General features: G+C 38.2%; 1 protein-coding gene across 2 annotated transcripts in view; it reads right to left on the bottom strand.

The window, feature by feature from the left end:
• The window catches only part of LOC136857351 (kinesin-like protein Klp61F), a 295057-nt gene that overhangs the window by 147282 nt on the left and 127749 nt on the right, over window positions 1–20026 (bottom strand). For both annotated transcript variants that reach the window (XM_067135960.2, XM_067135961.2), the window contains exons 8-9: window positions 10990–11240; window positions 7993–8132 (exon numbers count right to left, since the gene is read on the bottom strand). In XM_067135960.2, the coding sequence (XP_066992061.2) occupies window positions 7993–8132; window positions 10990–11240 (391 nt within the window). The remainder of the gene's footprint in view (window positions 1–7992; window positions 8133–10989; window positions 11241–20026) is intronic.

The raw sequence follows: 20026 nt of genomic DNA, 5'->3' as shown, positions 1-20026 counted from the left end.
ATAGGAGACAAGAGCTTGATATAGCAACAAATAAAAGTGAATTTGAGAGCTGTGTAAATAGTATTTTAAAGATAAGTTGATGTGAAGGGATTATACCGCCATCTTGACCCACGACGACTTGGCTATGAACATGGACATTCTCATGGTTTTCGATTTGGACAGTTATTAGTAGGATGTGTACCTGATCTTGTTATATTTTGTTATGTTCGTTATATTTTATTATGAAAGTTTACGTTTGTTAAATAGTCTGTTGACAGTACAAGTGAAATTTGCTCAGTGCAGCTGTATCTTGTGCTTCGTGAATAAATAAATAAATAAATAAATAAATAAATAAATAATATGCAAGCTGGATCAAGACTGCATGGATGTGCATTCCGAATGATCTAGTGTCCAAAAGCTTTAAGAAATGTGGAATTTCAAATTCAGTGGACGGTAGTGAGGACGACTATTTGTGGAAAGATGCCAGCGACAAGTTCCTATGGGGAAACTTCAGATGGCGACTGAATTGTGAATGATCCGAGTATTGGACCAATTTTATTTATGATTTTTGTGATGATTTTAAGCTGTTTGAATTTATATTTGTAATAGGTATGCAAGTCATTTCCCCCTCCCCGCATTTTGCCTTCTCAAAATTTAGGGTGCAGGTCTTATTCGGTGGCGGGTGGTATTCGGGATTATACGGTATATCCGTTTATAAATGCGGACGTTACAGAGCCAATTTCAATTCTGACAATGAACTCGCTGTACCTTTCTTCCGACCATTTAAAGCATACAACTAGTAGCGTATAGATCACATTACTGGTCATTGTTGAAGGATGATTGTGGCTTATTTTTGCCCTCTTCAAAGAGGTCTTGCTTTATTCTTGCTCAGAACACTTGCCTTTCTGAACTGATTTAAGAGTAATAAATCAGGAGTGCAGTATTTCTGGAAATTGAAGAACGACTTCACAAATTTGTGATAGACCTAACATCTAGGTCATCGGCCCCAGTAATAACTTTATCCAAGCACTGACGAAGAGAGATGACCTGGGGCCTGTGTCACGAACTAATTTTGCAAGTTTTCACTTTGCGCTTTCCCGTTCAGATTTTGTTCCACCACTTTCCAGATTTAGCTTGCAAAGTGAGAAGTTAGGGATCTTTTCACTTTTCAAGCCTGTTATGTTCCTCAAATAGTACAGAAATGCAAAGTGCAAAGAAATTAAGTGAAAAGTATTCATAAATATTGCAAAGAGATCTTTTCATCGGTTAATTAACAAGTATGTACACTAGTTTCTCGGCATAGAATTTGGTTTAGTGATATGAACATGTTACGACGAGAACTTCTGTTATCAAGTGAGGACGGTGATGAAGAACCCAACAAGAGAACGTATAAAGACAGGATTAATTTTCATAACCTCACTTCGACAGAATTTGAGTGTTTTTGTACTACCCCAAGATAAACCGACTATATTCTTGAAATGATCTGTCATTTAATGAAACATGCAACAAAATGAACTCAATCCCATACCAAAAAAGAAATTCTTGTATGCTTCCATTGATTAGGAAATGGTGCCGACCTACACAGTGTAGCAGCAACGCATGGGACATCAAAATCAGTAATTTGCAGTACTGTCACCATAGTCTTAGATATTATAGTAAATGTAATATTTCCTAACCTGGTACGTTAGCCTGATAATCCACATAATATAGCGATGGAATTTCTAATGAAGGGTGAATTTCATTTTGTGAGTGATGTCATGATACTCTCAATAACGATGCTTGTCATCATTTGCGAGGTTATTTTTTAAGTTGCCAAAAATGATATCCCGTTTCTCCTTGACAATTTCTAGCACAGCCAGCTTCTTGTAGTAATTTTTCTTCGCTATGGTTAAAACTTTATAACTACCAGTACCACAATTACACTGTCAAGTTCACTGTGGAAAGAAAAGGAAAAAAACACCGAAAAAAAAACCATTAAAATTATGGAGTATTACGCAGGTTGCCCATAACTTGATCGGATCCTTCATTTGCAAAGACTTTTCACTTTGCGAAGAAATTGAAAAGTAAACCTTAGATCATGGTGGAACAGAAGGACTTTGCACTCTGCAACAAGTGAAAAGTGAAAAGTTGCGAAGTTTGTTCGTGGAACAGGCCCCAAAACTGTGTTCTTGTTTTGCTGACTAGACTGAATATCTTTTCCCACTCGAGATTACGAACGCATGACTGAAGCAATAACTTGGTTGTCATAAACTAGCAGAAAACTAGACAGAAACAAGCATAATGTCCTGTTAAGTACTAATAACAGGAACATGAACAACAGTCTGTCATGATAAAACCTCGCTGGTACAGTTCATTTGAAACCTGTATCTCTGACCTTCATTTTCAAGAGGAATCAGGAGGTATACTCTTTGTTGGTGTTTGACAATGACGACTAACTGAAACTTAAATTCTGAGACACCTTTGGAATATGGTAGGATTTTAACTTTGCTAATTGGGGCTCCTTCCATGTGACTTTACTCCTAAAGAAACAAGTGTGGGGTTGCCTATGCTGTAAAGGGTTCTACAAACATTTTTCTGAGTAACAAAAACAATCTATTAAATGTTCATCTACTCTAAACAGGCAGACACTCCAATCACTTGTCAGCAGCTATATTTATTAAATGGCGAAGGTATCCCACACTAAAAAGTTTCCAGTTTCCTTCTTAATAGCTCCGGCATACCCATTTTTAACCCTATCATCTCTGGGGCACTGCAGGATTTTAAGGGTCTTTGAAGACAGTGAGTAGACAATTGCCTAATGCTCATTGCACTTCCTTCTAAAACAAGACCTCTTGAAAGACAACTGTGAATTTGTTGAATTGGGTTGCAAAAAGTAACCACAACTGGGCAAAACTTTGAATCATTCATTACTACAGTCTGTTGTAGTTGAAAACTACCATCTGTTATGCAAGCAATAACTCTGATTTCATTACACATTTCTGCAAGGATGGCCAAGGTTTTCATTCTGGCAGAGACATCGTTTTCCAGCAATTTTAGTCTGGGAATATCTTTCTAAACAGTGGACTGACATGTTCTGAACAATAAACAGGGAGGTTATGTTCAATAATAAATGACTAACAATACTTCTGGAAATGTTATACTGTTGGCGACTTACTCCTTACACTCTAAAACAACTTTTTTCCTTCAACACATCGGGCATTGCCTTTCCATTTCTTTGCAAGGGTGTTTCGAAATATAGCCCTTCCATCCATGCAAGATACTGAAATCACATTTACAAACACTAAAAAAATGCAAATATTGAGCCTCCCTTTGACCCTGTTACACACGGAAAGTTATCTTAGTACACACTTAGATGTCACATATTTCTTGGCCACATTTCTGATAAAATCCCTCTGGCCGAAAATTACAGTAGCCTACTGGTCTATTAATCCTACCGTGGTTGCATATGATTCTATGTCACAGAAGGCTGAGTGGTGTCAGACGCCATTTCATTTCCGAGGCAATTATGCTATCCCAAGTTTCAAATACGGATTTATATTACAGTATTTTAAAGGATGAACATAAATTACTGAATCTAATTTACTGACAAATACAACTAATGAGGAACATTAGGCAGTAGAGTAGGAACCTAAAAAGTCTGATGTAACCAAGCGGCTATTGCTAGCCCAAATGTCCCCTTCAGCATACGAGTACAGTAAGCCAATTAGGGCCTTCACTTAACCAGAGTATGACAGTGGATTGTAAGCTGGAAACAGAAGAAATGAAAATCATATTAAGGAAGACTTCACAATAATCAGGAAAGATACACAACACATACGGAACTTAATTACAGCAAGAATCGCAGCTATCTAAAACGTCAGTCAAGCACCCTTCTGAGTTTAAGAGTTAGAAGACTAGGAGTCTAAACTTAGAAAACAGGTTTCTTTTTTATGAACAGTCAAATAACTGGGGCTATTTAATGAACTCATGTCCTTATTAAAAAAACCACACACCTACACCATCCCCCCCCCCCACTCTCTCTCCCTCTCTCTCTCTCTCTCTCTCTCTAATTCTTACATTTGAATATCACATGAATTCATAACACACTGCTAAGGTTACAATGGAAGCTGTCTTCATTTAACCCATTTCCCTACAATGACATGTACAGCTTTCGATGCATGCTTTAATCAGAACTATATGACCATCATCACCGATTAAATTCAATGGTAATTCTTTAAAATAGACTGCATGTTGTTCAGAGCATTAAAACCACTGACACAGGCTGAGGTATCTGAGCACCTCCGAAAACCAGTCTGCACTGGGATTGAAACATGCAACTTAAGCTCAGAAAGCCAGCACTCTCCCTCACGAGTTACTCAGCCTGGCTACACTAGTGTACCTACAGTATGGTCCATATTACTGTCTTAGAGCTGTTTCTCAATCTATATGTAAAAGTTAGAAACTGCCATCTTGTTCATAGAATACAATTTTAGGATCTTCGATACTTAGAATTGAGGGTTTGGGAAAATAACAGTGCGTTTTAGTAAGCCAAATGTTTTATCACCACGAGAAAAATAAAAAATCCCATTCTTATGATAGAGAAGATGGCGGTTTTATAAAATCTGATTTAATGTGTTGAACAAATGTGGGGATTCTATACACTAACTGCTGAAAGGGTATTTAAGCGATGTTCACAGTGAAATAATGCCTATGCATGTCATCCATATAGTGAATACCTTATTTATTACACTACCTAAAGCCAAAGTTTCAACACTGCCGAGGACACTCTGCAATACAAAATTTTAGGAGTGAACCACAATCAGAGGATGCATAAGTCGAGTATTCAGCCAGAAGCTTATAAAAAAATAAAAAAAAAACATGTACAGCGAGAACTCCGTACAAGACATCCAGCAAACAGGGAGAAAAGGAAGAGGGGACAGTAGCCAAAACCTTTCTGCCGTACATTGGGAAGATAACGGACACAATACAGAGGCTACTGGAGTCCCATGGGTGAAAACACATAAGGGCTGGAAAAGGGAAAATTATAATGATAAAAAAGGAATTGCAAAGGTCTACTAAAGACAAGTGCCATTCTCTCCACAGCAGTTGCCTGCAAGATTTTGTGCAGGTGTTCATAAGATCTATGATGCACAGTACCACCACATGACTGAAGGAGCAAAGACGACACAGCCGGCTGGGACAAGCAGAAGGATACATACAGTACAAGAACACCGCAGTACTGTCAACTACTGTGTCTTACCATGCCCAGCTACAAAGGGAAACCAATGACACCGTGAAGCACGTCAACAATGTCAACCATAAGTAGCAATCTGAACAGGCCAACAAAGCCTGATATCCAACCTTAAATCCTAGGACACTAGCCAGCAGCAGACCAGAGAGAAGAAACAGGTGATCAGAACCCCGTCTCAACCACGGCAGGTTGACCAACACTGGGTTTCACATTCCTTCAAGTTATGTGTATGCAATAAATCTTATTGCGAGTCCCATATTAATGGATATGACTTTTTTACAAAATATTAATTTATTGCTTACTGATTAAGTGGAAGAATAAATTAAAATTTGTAAAAAACCTAAGTTCCTTCAATTATTCGCCAAAGAACAGCCAATCCGTAACACCCCTCCACCCCGTGGCAGAGCAACAGGTGGTCAGCGCACTGTAGCCAGCACTATTACTGGCCAAAGAACAACCAACTGGTGGCCGGCAACCCCCTCACCGCCCCAGTGTGGCACACCATAGCCTCTACTATATGAGGTTGGAATCGAGGCAGTACTTCATTCCATTCCACCGAATGCTTCATAACCCACAACATTAAAAAGTTCATTAAATATGAATGCCCACCTTGTCAATACTAATATAAAATTAATTACTATTTCAATGCACCGAACCCGTTTCAAGAGCCAAGGTTCTCTTCTTCAGCGGCTTAAGTACCATCACAAATCTCAGAACAGTCGAAGACAGCAGAATCATCGATAAGGACAAATGCACTTTTCGGTGAAACCATGGCACTATCAAATACTTCTGGACCACAGCCTATAAGCCCGAAAAATACAGACATTGGTTATAACGCCGGCTGTGAAACTCAACTGCTATTAAGACCAGTATGCTGACCATTCAGCCAAGGTGGCATCCTCAGAAACTCACCTCTACGGTGCAGCATTGTACCACTGAAATTCAGCGGAATTAGAAGAGTTAAGAGGACTGAAATACGACAGACCTATGCCAGTAGATTTAGAGGCATATAACAAAATTGTTTCAAGGCAAGGATGATAATATCAAGATTATTATTTTATGTCCTAGTAACTACTTAATAGGTTTAGGAGATACCAAGGAGCTGGTGTTTTGTCCCACAGGAGCTGTCTTACACCAACACCAGGCTCGTTCATGCGTGAACCTTTAACACCACTGGACGCGGCCAGGATCAAACTTCTAAACTTGTATACAGAAAGCCCACACAGAGCCCTTTTCTACCGCCTGAGCCACTCAGCCAAGCAAACTGACCAACACATGTTTTTTTATTACTATGTCTGTTACAACTAAAGCTTGACACAATATCACTTCTGAACTGTTTATATTCCAGACACAAAAACAAAACAAAATCAATGACTCTATAGCTCTGATAGGCCTTTGCTTATGAAATGACCACTGCTAGGCCCCAAGCCCATAGTTTAATAGACTACACAAGGTCAGCAGAACAGATCCTGTCAGCTATTATTCTTGGCTTTCTAGACGAGGGCACTCTCCTTTTGTTGGTTAGCTCTTCAACAACCGTTTTCACATAGTTTAAAGTTAGAAACTTCATCATTGTTCCGTATTGAACTAAGAATCACAATGTTAAAAAGAGAGAAGAGGTTCCACCTATTCAGTACACTGATGTGAAGTTGCACAAAAATCTGTTACAACATGATTAATTCAGGTCCGGTTTCGACACATATTTGGTGCCATCAGCCGATTGAAAGAGAAGGGCAAAAGGTATACAATTATCAACACACATAACACAAAATATGTGACAACGTTCACACTCTAAAGGATGTATGTAAAAACGTAACACTTTCACGAAGATGAAATATTCAATTGAAGTTCATATGCAACGTGACAGTCTTTTACACTCCTGCTGTGAGTGTTGGAATAACATGTTTTCATTTCATCAGCACGTCCAAAGGTGGATAGTGACATATGAGCTCCTAAGATATATTGTAAGACCTAGTTCCTCAGTTCGATGTGGATATATGAAGTCTACAGAAAAAACAAAAATTAGATAGAAATAAAAACCAAATGTGCGTCGAAATCGGTCCCGAATTAAACATGTTGTCACATAAGTTTGTGCATCTGTATATCAGTGTATTGAATAGGTGGAAACTATTTAACATTGTATTTTCACGTAAGTCGAAAGGACCTTGACCCAGCTTCAGATTGAGGTAAAAATCTTTGACCTAGCTGGATATTTAGGATAGGGCCTCCACGAAAGAGGAAGCTCACTACTCCTAGACTGCGGGACTGACAATTTAAGGTACCGTTCAGAATGTTTTTAAGAAAGTAAATACCACTGCATAAAAATCAACACTTGCATATATATATATATCAGTTGAAACAAGTCTGCACCAGGAAGAACTGTCACTATGAATACCACAGGTCAAACCAGTGGGAAAAAAAGAAAGAGAGAACACAGTTTAAACAATTATATAGAACATATCCAGATAAAATACCACCAGTTTGTATTTAGAACAAGGACGACGTTTCCCAGTAGAAATCATACCACATCAAAGTTGTGTTACTTTTTCACTGAACATTTTATAACTTTACACAAGTATCAAAAGTAAAAATTATCTCCAGTTTGGTGTTGGGGAGGACCAAGACTGGAGTTGTGAGCAAAACTATAAAGTTATTGTTTTGATACATAATGGCCAATGAAACCAGAAATTAGTTTGTGTAATAAATGGTTGATGAGATGCGTGACTGCAATGTGTATATAGTAATTGAGGCTAGGATTGAATAAATGTTTAGTACCAACTTACCTAGCTTTTCTTGCAAAGTTTCTGCGAACTGCTCTTCGTCCTCTTGAAGTTTCTTGACGCCCGACTGCAATGTCGTCAAAGCCTGCTCAGCGCAATTCTGAAACTTCCGGCAGTTGGCGCTGTTGTCATTCTCCAACATCCTGCCACATTAATTACAATTTTTTTTTTTTTTTACCTAACAGTTTTAAAGTACAATATTACAGTTAAAAAAAAATCTCCTGGCCCTATATGCAGGCTAGGATTATCTAAATATCCCTGGTATAAACAGCGCATGAAATGCTCTTACATTGCCACTGCCTATCCAGTATGATGCAGAAACTATTACTTTTTCAACTATAGCGTTTGCAGGCACCAAACCGTATACTTTTTAAATTAAGAAGGTATTTTCCGCACTCATACGCCGCGGGCAAATTGGGATAGTAGCTCTTAATTATTTATCAGAAAGGGAGCTGTAAACATTCTCGAGGGTTCCGATCTCTCTGAAAGTCAGTGGACTGAAGCAGTGAACTCCCAATATATAGCAGTAGTGCGCTATTCTTCGCATAGTCTGGACTTGTTTGCTGCGCCGGTAAGGGTTCGAGTCTGATCAGTTGACTGTGGTCACCGAGAGTTGCTGGCTTATTGTTCTTTCCACAATTCGTTGTTCGCTGTGCCTGCATCTGGGAAAGACAAGTACCATCCAGCTGAATTCATCAAAGTTGCAGGGGATGCAGTGAAGAACATCCTATTACACTTGGTATGCACAATCTATGAAAATGTAGGTCTGCCCAAGGACTTCACTAAGGGCATAAGTGTTACAGTACCAAAAACAGCTCTGACAAAATGGCGTGAAAAAATACTGTACACTCACCCTAGAATCGTAGGCATCAAAAATCCCAATATCAATTCTTACTAGCAGATGGAACAGTAAATATTCTAGATTCTCACCAATGACCAGTTTGGCTTCAGGAAGCAAAGACGCACATGTGAGCTGATCAAGACATTGCAACTGATACTAGGGAAGCGAGTGCTGTGGAGTGGTTCTAGTAGTTTCAAATGCAGAAATCAGCAGCGTGGAATTCAAGGATAGGAGGACCATTTGGCACCCCCACAAAGATGAAATGGCTGTCATCAGATGTGAACGTTAAGAAGGAGAAAATTAAGTATTTTTTGAGTCAGGACTACTCACTGACACCTCCATAGTTCAATGTACACAGTACATCTTACAAGTTCAGGAGAATGTAAAAGAGAAGTGGAGAGAAGACGAAGTGTGGGTTCAGCGTGAACATACTGCACTTTGCAGATGACGTAGCAGTCATGGCTGAGTGTGAGAAGCTGCTGACATCCGCACTAAATGGCCTGGAAGTCTTTCAGTACTGGATATAACAGGACCATAAACAAGGACAAGAAAAAGACCCTCATAGTGAGTAGGCACAAGACAAGACCCCGTAGTCCTGGATGGACACATTAAAGGTTATCGATGACCATTTATCTAGGAAGCAGGATAAATCCAATTTAAGTATGGTAGATATTGTAAGCAGCATCAACCTGGCTAAGGCAACTTCCAACATCAACCTGGGCCTACGGAAGCACCCCCTGAAGAAGTGTTTAGAATATACTGCTCTATGGCAGTAAAATATTATTCTTAATTCAACAGGAGGAAGACAACAGACATCTTCAAAATTCACTACTACCGGATAATCCTCAAGATATCTTGGGCACACAAGGTTACCAGTGAGGTCCTACAGAGGACCTGTGGAAAACCATTTGCTCACGGAGGCATTCTGGTGAAGCCATACCTTCAGGAATGGAGAAATATTCGCTACCCTACTGGAGGGCACTGCCGATGGTTCGAATAAGAAGGGCAGATTGAGACTGATCAACCAGATCATCAGGGCCCCAGGCTGCTCCTCATACCTGGAGCTGAAAAGGCTGGTAGAGGCCAGGCAGGAGTAGAGGAGATCAACAATGACTGCAAACGAAGCTTGGAATTGACTACTAAAAACGATGATCCTAATGTAAGTATGAGAGTCTACGACTCTGTTCAACACCTGGCAAGACTAAAGAGGGACAATAAAATTATGCAATGAAGCAAGACTCAGAAAACAAAACCACCACAGCTAAGACAGATTGAAAAGTCGTTGGTTGTTGAACACTCTACTGGACAGCCTCAAAAGTACATGGACACCCTCAACCACAAACCCACAGCTTTCTCTTACAAAGGAAGTCACAAATTTTTTGAAACACCAATTATGTCAACAAGAGGGAAAGAAATGAACAGGTAAACTGAGCCTGGATATCCGCACTTAAAACTCGTTTAGTTTAAGCAGTGAATTGTTGGGAGCTACTGACCCAATTCGACGATAGCCAACAAGGTATATTCACCAAAGTATCTGCTCTAAAGAAGCTTAAAGTCTGTACACAGAATCTGAGAAGTATGGTCGCACAGGACGTCACTTGGGATAGGGCTAAGCCTGACAGCACATACCCTACTTTCTACCAGCAAGTCGTATTATGGAAGCAGGCTGGGAAATATCTCTCAAGCCTCATATGATATTTTGTGCATAATTCAGATCCGCAGAACACATACCAAAACTAAGTGTGATGCACCTATCTTCTTCTAGCCTAGGCCTAGTTATTTAAAAACAGTATGGATTTTTTTTTTTTTCCAGCCTTGGTATGAACCCGGTTTCATCTTCATATTTTGACGTGTTCTCTGCTCCAAGACTAGCAGCTAAATGTGTAGTGTTAAAGTGTTATGTTTCTGCGTGCAATTTTTCCTTTTACACTGACTATTTATTGGACCAGCCATCCAAGACTCAGCCTGTGCCGGATGCTTGTTCTCTCACCACAACTTCACAGATTTCTTGTACAGACTTTCATTAAGCTATTAAGTTTGTAGATTTCTTTACTCTTAAATATTAACATAAACAGAAGTTTCTTTGACATTTACCACAATTAACTTTACATTCATGTTCAGCTGCATCCCATTTAACTCTAATACTGTATGTCTCTCACCTTCTCCTATTGAGAGAGTCGTGCAAATTTTCATTATCTACAGTAGATTTATCTGCTACAGCAAGCAGATTATGGGCCTGTTCTAACAATTTTTGTTCTGTGGTCAGGTGATGCTCTATTATGTATTCCTTCTCATTTCGATCACAAATGGTTTCTTTTAACTTTCCTTTTGTGCAATCGAGCTCTTGCATTGCTTTCACCAGTCGATCGTTATAATCCGCTAGAGACAAACTGAGATCAGCGTTCAGTTTCTGGAACAAAAAGAGTGAAAGTCATCCACATAGAGAAGTCACATAACAAACATTGTAACATTGTTTATGAAGTTATTGGCTTTAAGCATGTAATTTCTCAGACCCGAAATAAAGGTCCCATATATGTAGAAAGTTATTTATTGATATAACTGAATGCAGAGAAGCATCTGCTCAGAGTGCTGATCAAAACTAATGAGCAGATGGTATGAAAATGACAACTGTCTGTGCCTGATTTAAAAACGGATGTAACAGAAATCTGTCACAATCATTCACTTTATACTGATCCCAAAAAATCCTGTGTTCAAAAGAATATTTAAATAAAAATATTTCTATTGTAACAGCACTTACTAATATTATTCAAACAATAGTTTTAAAACCCAGCAACATTATAAATGACCCACTTCTGGGACGTATTGTTCAGTAAATTAACAAACCGAACCTCCATTACTTTACACTGCGTTTCTGTATTAGGTTTTATGTCTAATTTGAAAAATATAAAATAAATGAGTAATTACAAGGGGGAAAAAAAAACCGCAGTTACAGAATATGAAAAGAGAGTACGATTCGTTTCTTATGAATTACACACAATTTTCCGAAAGATTATCATGAAAGATTTCAGTTCTTCAAAAATGTACTGTAAGATAATTCGCTCAGTTTATTGCTACAACAGGAGTCCACCAAATCCAGATTTTGAAACTCCGACATTTCCCTGTTTTCCAGACATAAAAAGCATTTTTTCCCTGATACACAATGACAAAAAATAAAATTATAAAAGAAGTATCATGCTATGGCAGTCATATAAAAAAATACATTTTGAAAACTTAACATCCAAAAATTAATGATCCAATTAATGTGCATATTAAATTTCAAAACTTAGAAGTTGAATATTTTCTAATTAAATTAAATTCAAGATTTAAAAAAATTGATTACCAATACCGCTTCATTGAAGAAATTTCATCTATAGCCAGCAACGACTCAAGCTTCTGCCACCACCCTCCACTTCTTCTAATTCTTTCAGCAAGAAAGTGGCCTTTCTCATTTTTTGCAAAGAATCTTCTACTTGCAATGTTTCATGTTTCTCCTTTAGATTTTGAACATACAAAGCATGAGCATTCCTTGCAGCATGGAGCATGTTTTTATTAATGGAGACCTTTTCAATTCCACCAAGGTTTGAGATAGCATCATATATTCTTTGTCCATGTTCTCTAGAATAATTTCTTTAACAGAAAAACCACGTTCAAGTGAAGCATTTTCATGAAACAATATTGGTATAATTTTGAGAAATGACGCCAATGTTACTGTTTTCAAATTTACTGTTGGAAAACAGTGCAGAGCCAAAAATGACCCACCCTCTCATCTTTCCGTTAGTTTATATGCCAGCAATGACGGTTCCAGTAACTTGCTCCATAAAGCCACATTCCTCTCAGACAATCTGTGCGAAACACTAAATCTAGGAATGCCACTAAGTGCTGCTCTAGCAACATAACCTATGTCAATTTTAGATGCACACAGAATATTTTCTTTAGTGTCTAAATTAATTTCGAGAACATTTACTGAAGACTGCAGTGACTCAGACTTAACAAACCTTGTCATGACATTTGTCATAGTTACAAAGAGATTCAAACAAGAGTGGTACAAATCAAAGATCTGTCTGAAACTGTTTTAGGAATAGTTCCAAATCTACAACAAGTGATGATAAAAATGACAACTTGGCCTTAAGAAGAACAAATCTGAGGAGGTAGAATGACCAAGAAACATGGAATCAAAATAAGTGCATACTTCATTGTATCAGGATTGAAACAACGAACTACAAGATCCATTTGGCCCACCTGAGAAACTTTATTCAGTTACTCGTCAAAACCAACAGTGAAATGTGTGCACTTACTAAACATCAAGAACTTGTTTATGAAAATAAACCAAACCATGAATGATTTTATATGCAACTTTTGTCTGTGCAGTTGAGCTTACGAAGCTATTTCACAGTCTGGGAACAAACGTGCACTAGCTTCACTGGCACGTCAAGAATGGTGCTGCATGACTGTATGCATGCACCATATAATCTCAGCTTTGGTTACTTGCTCTCTTGAAAGATAATTCTAATGGAAGAAGAAGCAGAAGCAGCAGCAGTGGAGTCATATGTGATAAGAGTTTGTTTGGTAGGTGTAGCAGGCAGAGGACAATTTGTGTTTTCGGTCTTTTATTACTTCACTTGAAAGGGGTGACAAGAACTGGCTGAACTCTACACTACTGGCATGCTTCTTTCCTCCCATGTGGCTCTTTAATGCCTGCTTCTGCATGTTGCAAACAGAAAATGTTTTACATATTACGCAATATGCTGAAATTTGTCCTGAGGCATGGATTTCAATCATGTTCTGAAGGTATCATCAAGAGCCACCTTTCATTAAACAAAGTTTTCCTTGGCTTTGATGAAGGCCTTAAGTGAAAAAAGTAGCAAGATAGGATATTGTAAAAATCTTTAAATAGTCCTATACTCCGCACGGCTTTCTTCTAAACTGACAGTTCACAAAACATGTGAACACTGCCTTACCTATGCTGCCGGCACTCTACTGCTTTGATAACAGCTGACGCAATATAACTGTGGCGCACAGCCCTCGCAAAATGTAATACCGTACTACGAAAATCGCACGCAAATCACAGGTGGAAACAAATTCACAAAACCTTCAAAGATAGTGTACACACTTCCTTTATCAGACAGTAAAACAAGAATAGGTCCATTATTATTAAACCATTCACATACCATTTAATTGAACTTATTTATGCCTTGGTGTACCATTTATTTTCATTACTTTACATGATATCACCGACACTGAAAAAGCATGCTTTCCAACAACCTAATGAGAAGAAATATCCAAACTACTGTCAGATATACTTTAAGTCTTTATGCATTTGGTAGATCATAAAACAGCCATCTACGTGCAGTGCCACCTTACACCGGTGGTATTCAAGTAAAGATTCCTTACTCAGACCCCATGTCACACAGACTTGGGATCTCCATGATGGGGTAACGTTCTTCGTTGTTGGGGGTATTCTGGTTGGAAAGTGTTCCCAGTGCTTCCCCTGAAGTCTGATGTATACCCAGGGCTTGGGCATCGTCATTTTGGATAGTTAGGCAAGGTCGCACTTGCCAACAGCTGTTCGGCCAAATTGATCCAGAAGCTGGTAAAGCCTACTAGCTTCTTGTCAGGGTTGAGGAGGTGATGAATGATGTTGGAATTCAGAAGTGTCATATCTAGGATGTAGAAGTATATATTTTTGTATCCTTTTACATACTTCCTCATGAAAGGGAATGATGTGAGTCTCTGGTCATGGGAATCAGCACCACCCATTGCACAGTTGTAGTCAACAAGATAGGGTCTGAACTACTTCTTGCCATCATACTTTACCACTTCAAGGTAATCTGGCCTTCATTTCATCACAGATACAGGAAGCCAGTGTTCTTTTTCATATGTCATTACCCTATTTCTATCTCCAGCAGCTGATACAAGACATTTACTTCCATAAACATTTGTCTCTCTGGTTAGATGTTCCCAATAGTCTGCTGTTAGAAATTCGTTCACAACCTGCAGTTCTTTCGGGCATTGTCCTAGGCGCCTTTGAACAACACTATTTCACTAGTTGCGATGCATGAATTGCACTCTGAAGTATTACTTATGTTCTCCCAGTTCCATTCCCTATTGTGTAAAATATGATTAGAAGCAGTTGGTATGGCATCAGATGTAGGCCTAAAATCCAGCGACACATTTGACGGCAAAATAGTACTTTGTTCGTCCCTACCAGCGCTCAAGTCACTGTAACATGAACTACTTTCACTACTTTCACTTCCACTAAATTCTTCGTCGCTTATTTCTATATCAAAGAACTCTCTTGTAAAAATTCCCTTATAACTGCTTCGTCACTTAATTTGGAGACAGCCATGATTTCGCTTATGATGAGGTTGCTAAGATACAGGTTATTCTTTCCATGGAATAACTACACAGGAGTGTTTATCGAGTTCATGAACAGAATAAAACAGTGCTTCTATCTGTCAAGAGGTTACTTTACTAATATCAAATCCTTTCGCAAAGGAAACTAGCTTGGAGCGGGTTCGGAAATAAACACTACGCGCGGACAGAGAAATCCGTCTTTGTATCAGAGTGCAATCGAGAGCCAGGACAGAGAGATCCGTCAAAGTACGTCAAGTGGTTAAGAATAAAATAAATAAATTATACGCGGCTAATGACTGGCATAAGGAGGATATGGCTGATCGAGACGACCACGGTGCCAATTTTTTGCAGTCTCATTCTTGCCACTTGTCTTTCATGAACTATACTCTGGTATGGTACACAGACGAACTATATACTAACCAACACGCAGATGTAAATAAAATTACATCTACAGTGAACAATAATAAACCTATACCACACACGCCGAGCAAGGTAGCTTAACCACTTTCAAAAGTTAAAAATCAGGAGGTTTTATTTTATGGCATATCCCTATATGTTTCGACACATCATTGATAACGTAACTTTGAAGAATATTTAATACATTATACTACTCAATTATGCAATAATCTTATGAACCCTAGACCGGGCACGCTGGTTGTTTTTGTCAACCAGCGCGCTATTTTATGCAGTAATTCCTAGAACTGTCAGTCTTACACCACCTCACAACTAATACCTTTGCTCTCACTCTTGACCTTCAGTTCAGTCGAGTTTCGACAACAGTGGAAGCGATACGCGAGTAATTATTTCGAGTGAACTCCTGCCCGAAGCTGGCTGACAAAGTCAACCGCACGCCTGGTCATGTAAGTAAAATTTATTTCTTTAAAATTCCCCTTCCTTTGTACTTTTCGGGTAATTGGGCAAAGTCATGCGTAATTACATGTATATTTCTATTTTCGGTCTCGTTTTGTCAATGATGAAGACATACCTGACATTTTGAGCCAGTTATCCGATGAAAGAGGGCTGCCTCGGATTTTTCGGATGGGGAGGTGGAAATCATAAACGTATCGGGTCAGGATCATAAAAGTGATACGGAGCTGGAGGCTAATACGGACAGTGAGATCTATGAAGACTATAACGAAGGGGATTTATCTTTGGGAGAGATGGAGGAATAATGTAGTCCACGACGGACTTTTCAAAACTTATTTCGAGGGTAAAAGCAAGGAATATTGTAGAAATACTGCCAGGACCGGAATGGGAGGCGAGGATGGTATCAACAGAAATAGACTGTTTCATGCACTTTATAAACGCTGAGATGGCCAATGAACTATTATACTGGACTATTTTGTATATTTCCAGAAAGCGGGAGAAGGTGAATTAGGCCTTGTTGAACGGGTTTTAAGGTTTGATTTTTTTTCCAGAATTCTTTTTCGGGAAGCTTTGATCTGAATAGAGTTTTTTGTCCTTGTAAATATGAAATAGTGTCACAGTTGTCATTGCTACAGTATCTGGAAATGATAAAATAAAAAGCATTACGTTAGAGATTATGTCATATTAAAGAACACCACCAGCTGATTGCTCTGTGCCTTGCCAGTGCCCACTGTCTGTAAGACAATACAGTTGGCAGAGAAGATTAGAGATTGCGCTCAACCGATATAAATCGGTATGAATGGCAGCTTGGGATTGGCTGGATCAGATACTTCATAGACTCAAAATCTCCTAACCAACAAATAACCTTCATCTTACAATGTGATGTCACTTTATTTTAAATCTTGTTCTGGATTCACAAAATTACACGTGATATTACAAGCTACTACTCGTGCCGCAAAACTTCCGAACCGCTAACAAGAGAGATAGGTTAGAAACTCAACATGGCACGGCCCGACCGGTGTCACGGTGCATTTACACTAGGCTTACCTAGGTCAGTGTATCAAATAATAATAATAATAATAATAATAATAATAATAATAATAATAATAATAATAATAATAATAATAATAATAATTCTGAAGTTGTTTGTATTTATTGTATAAATGTATATGTTGTAATTATTTCTGTTGTAAATATTTGTACATATATGTACCTGTAGTTTCATAATCAAGAGGGTGACTCCTTGCTTAGGCCGAGTCAGCCCATTATGTTACCGGCACAAGCCGAGCCTTCCTAAATTGATACAAATAATAATAATAATAATAATAATAATAATAATAATAATAATAATAATAATAATAATAATAATAATAATAATAATAATAATAATAATAATAATCACTCAAATGAGTGCTAAATTTAAATGTATTTCACGCTCTCCTGTATTCAGTCAGTGTTCTTTGTCCGATTTACATTTTACAAGGTAGTAACTATCGCACACATCATTACGTAGTAAACAGTCATCCCTTGGGTTGAGGAATTTTGTCTATATGCATATTCTGTTGTGGAAGCTATATATTTAAGCGATTAGAAAAACTGAGAACGCAATATACGTAGGTGTAATTCATCAAGCTCGCCATTAACCGAGAACACAGAATATTCAACAGTAAACAGATCCAAGCATTGAAAATTTGATCCATCATATAACTAATGATGCTATCCGTTACTTCACAGATATGTTCATGTTTAATGTTCATTAAGTATTCTTTACAATTTATTCATGGCATAAAAGACATGCCCTAGATTGATGTTATGAAAATGAAAAATGGGCTTCGATTACATGGATAAATATGGTATGTCAACTTTATCTGGCAGAAGAACGAATTTTCAGATTTTTTTCCGGAATTTCGTGACATATCCCGGTTTTTAAATTAAAAGAAATTTCATTATGATAGGTCCTACTGAACTGCGATCACTATAGTATTTAAATAATATTATTGTCCACCCTTTCAATAAAATTATACAGTTTTAAATTACATATACGTTCAGGGACTAGTTTCGACCTCTAAATTATACCCTAACATAGAAAGCAATTTAAGTAAATACAGCCACCTAAGTGCTTCAGAAATACAAGATTTTATGTCTATCCTGAAATTAGTTTCAAATAATAACTATTTCACTTTCAACAGTATTATCTATTAGCAAGAAGGTTTGGCCCCAAAATTCTTTCTTCGTCTAGATATGTGGAGGGTACTTTAGTAATCTTACACAAGAGCACAACAGATGCTGCTACCACTCTTTGATTGATTGATTGATTGATTGATGTTTGTTGTTTAAAGGGGTCTAAAATCGAGGTCATCAGCCCCTCATAATGGTATTTATCACTAGGAAAGTAGAACCATAGCGTATCGAAGAGGAAGTGCGACATCTTCTCCGTTCGCCCGTAAGAGAGCTCAAGAGGTTGGTGGGACACCCGCTTGGTGGCAGCACAGGCGATTGCTATGTCAACAGAGACCCTTGGCCATTAGCCCGTGTTATATTTGCCTTCAGATGTAGTAATTTTTATTGCTCATTATTGTCGCTGTCAGAGATGTTTCGACAGTTTGCATTATTAGTGTATTCACGATTGAGTTGTGTGAGAAGTGTTATGTTTTAAATACCTCGGTCTTTGTCGCTACTGTGCTATAAGGCAACGTATATCAGTGTGGGAGGAAACTATCGCATCATGCCCTCGTGTTTTGTACCCGGCTGCAGATCTGGATATGACCGATCGTCTTCAGGTAGGCATTTCTTTAGGCCCCCTGAAGAGAGTGGTGTTTTACTGAAATGGGAAAAGGCTATCCATAGAAAAGACCGAAAATTAACTCATAACTGTTTCGTTTGTGACATTCATTTTTGCGATGACTATCTAGTAAAAGTTTATGGTGAATGGTGAAAGAGTAGAGATACCAAGACAGTGCTGGAAATTAAAACCAGAAGCATTTCCTCATATATTTCCTAATCTACCCAAGTATATTTCTAAGGCAGTTAAGAAACTCAACTCCCCCACGAATAGGCAATCCACACGAAGAGATTTCTCTAATAAAAGCCCTGAACAGATCGTAAATATAAGTGATAGTGATCAACCTGTATGCTCAGTAGTTGAAGATAGCTCTAATGTCGCAGATGCTAGGAAAACAATTACGCTATTAAAGAGGAGATTGAAGAATCAGAAACGTAATTTCATTAGAACGCAAAATCAACTCAATGTCGCTAAAGCTAATATACATTTGCTTGAAAATGACATTTCTGATATAAAATCAAAGAGAAATTTCACTGAGTCAAAACAATTCGGTTCTCTCAGCAAAAAACAGAAAATTATAGTCGGTACAATGTTAAAGAAATGTCAGCGAAAAGTAAAAAAGGAATGAGATATAGTGATTAATTTCTTCTTGATGCACTTCTTTTAAAAATAAAGTCTCTCAAGGGTTATCGGCACTGTTTAAATCATGACTTGCTGCCTTTGCCTTCTGAATACCACTTCAGAAATTTGGTGAAGGGCCTAAAATGTTCGTACGGCATAAATGAGCATGCTACCGCTGCCATAGCAGATTTTTTTTTAATGGAAAGGAGGAACATGAACGCTTAGGGATGTTGATATTTGAAGAGGTGAAGTTACGAGAAGAAATTCGCTTTAACTCTGAATCGTTACAAGTGAATTGTTTTGTTGATTTGGGGAAATTTACTGAAGATAAAAGCAAGGGTCAGTTGGCAAATCATGCTCTAGTTTTTATGTTTGTTCCTTTTCTATGTAACTGGATACACCCCATAGCGATATATGCTAGCCGGAACGCCACCCCTGGTGATATAATTGCAAACATTGCCATTCAAGTCATCATACAATTAGAGCAAGTAGGTGTCCGAATGATTGGTTTCACATCGGATGGTAGCCAGTCGAATAAAAAGTTGAGGAAATGCTCAGGAATATCTGGTAAC

The sequence above is a fragment of the Anabrus simplex genome, chromosome 1, assembly GCF_040414725.1.
Source record: "Anabrus simplex isolate iqAnaSimp1 chromosome 1, ASM4041472v1, whole genome shotgun sequence".
Classification (NCBI taxonomy): Eukaryota; Metazoa; Arthropoda; class Insecta; order Orthoptera; family Tettigoniidae; genus Anabrus; species Anabrus simplex.
This window is presented reverse-complemented; position numbering and strand designations above follow the sequence as displayed.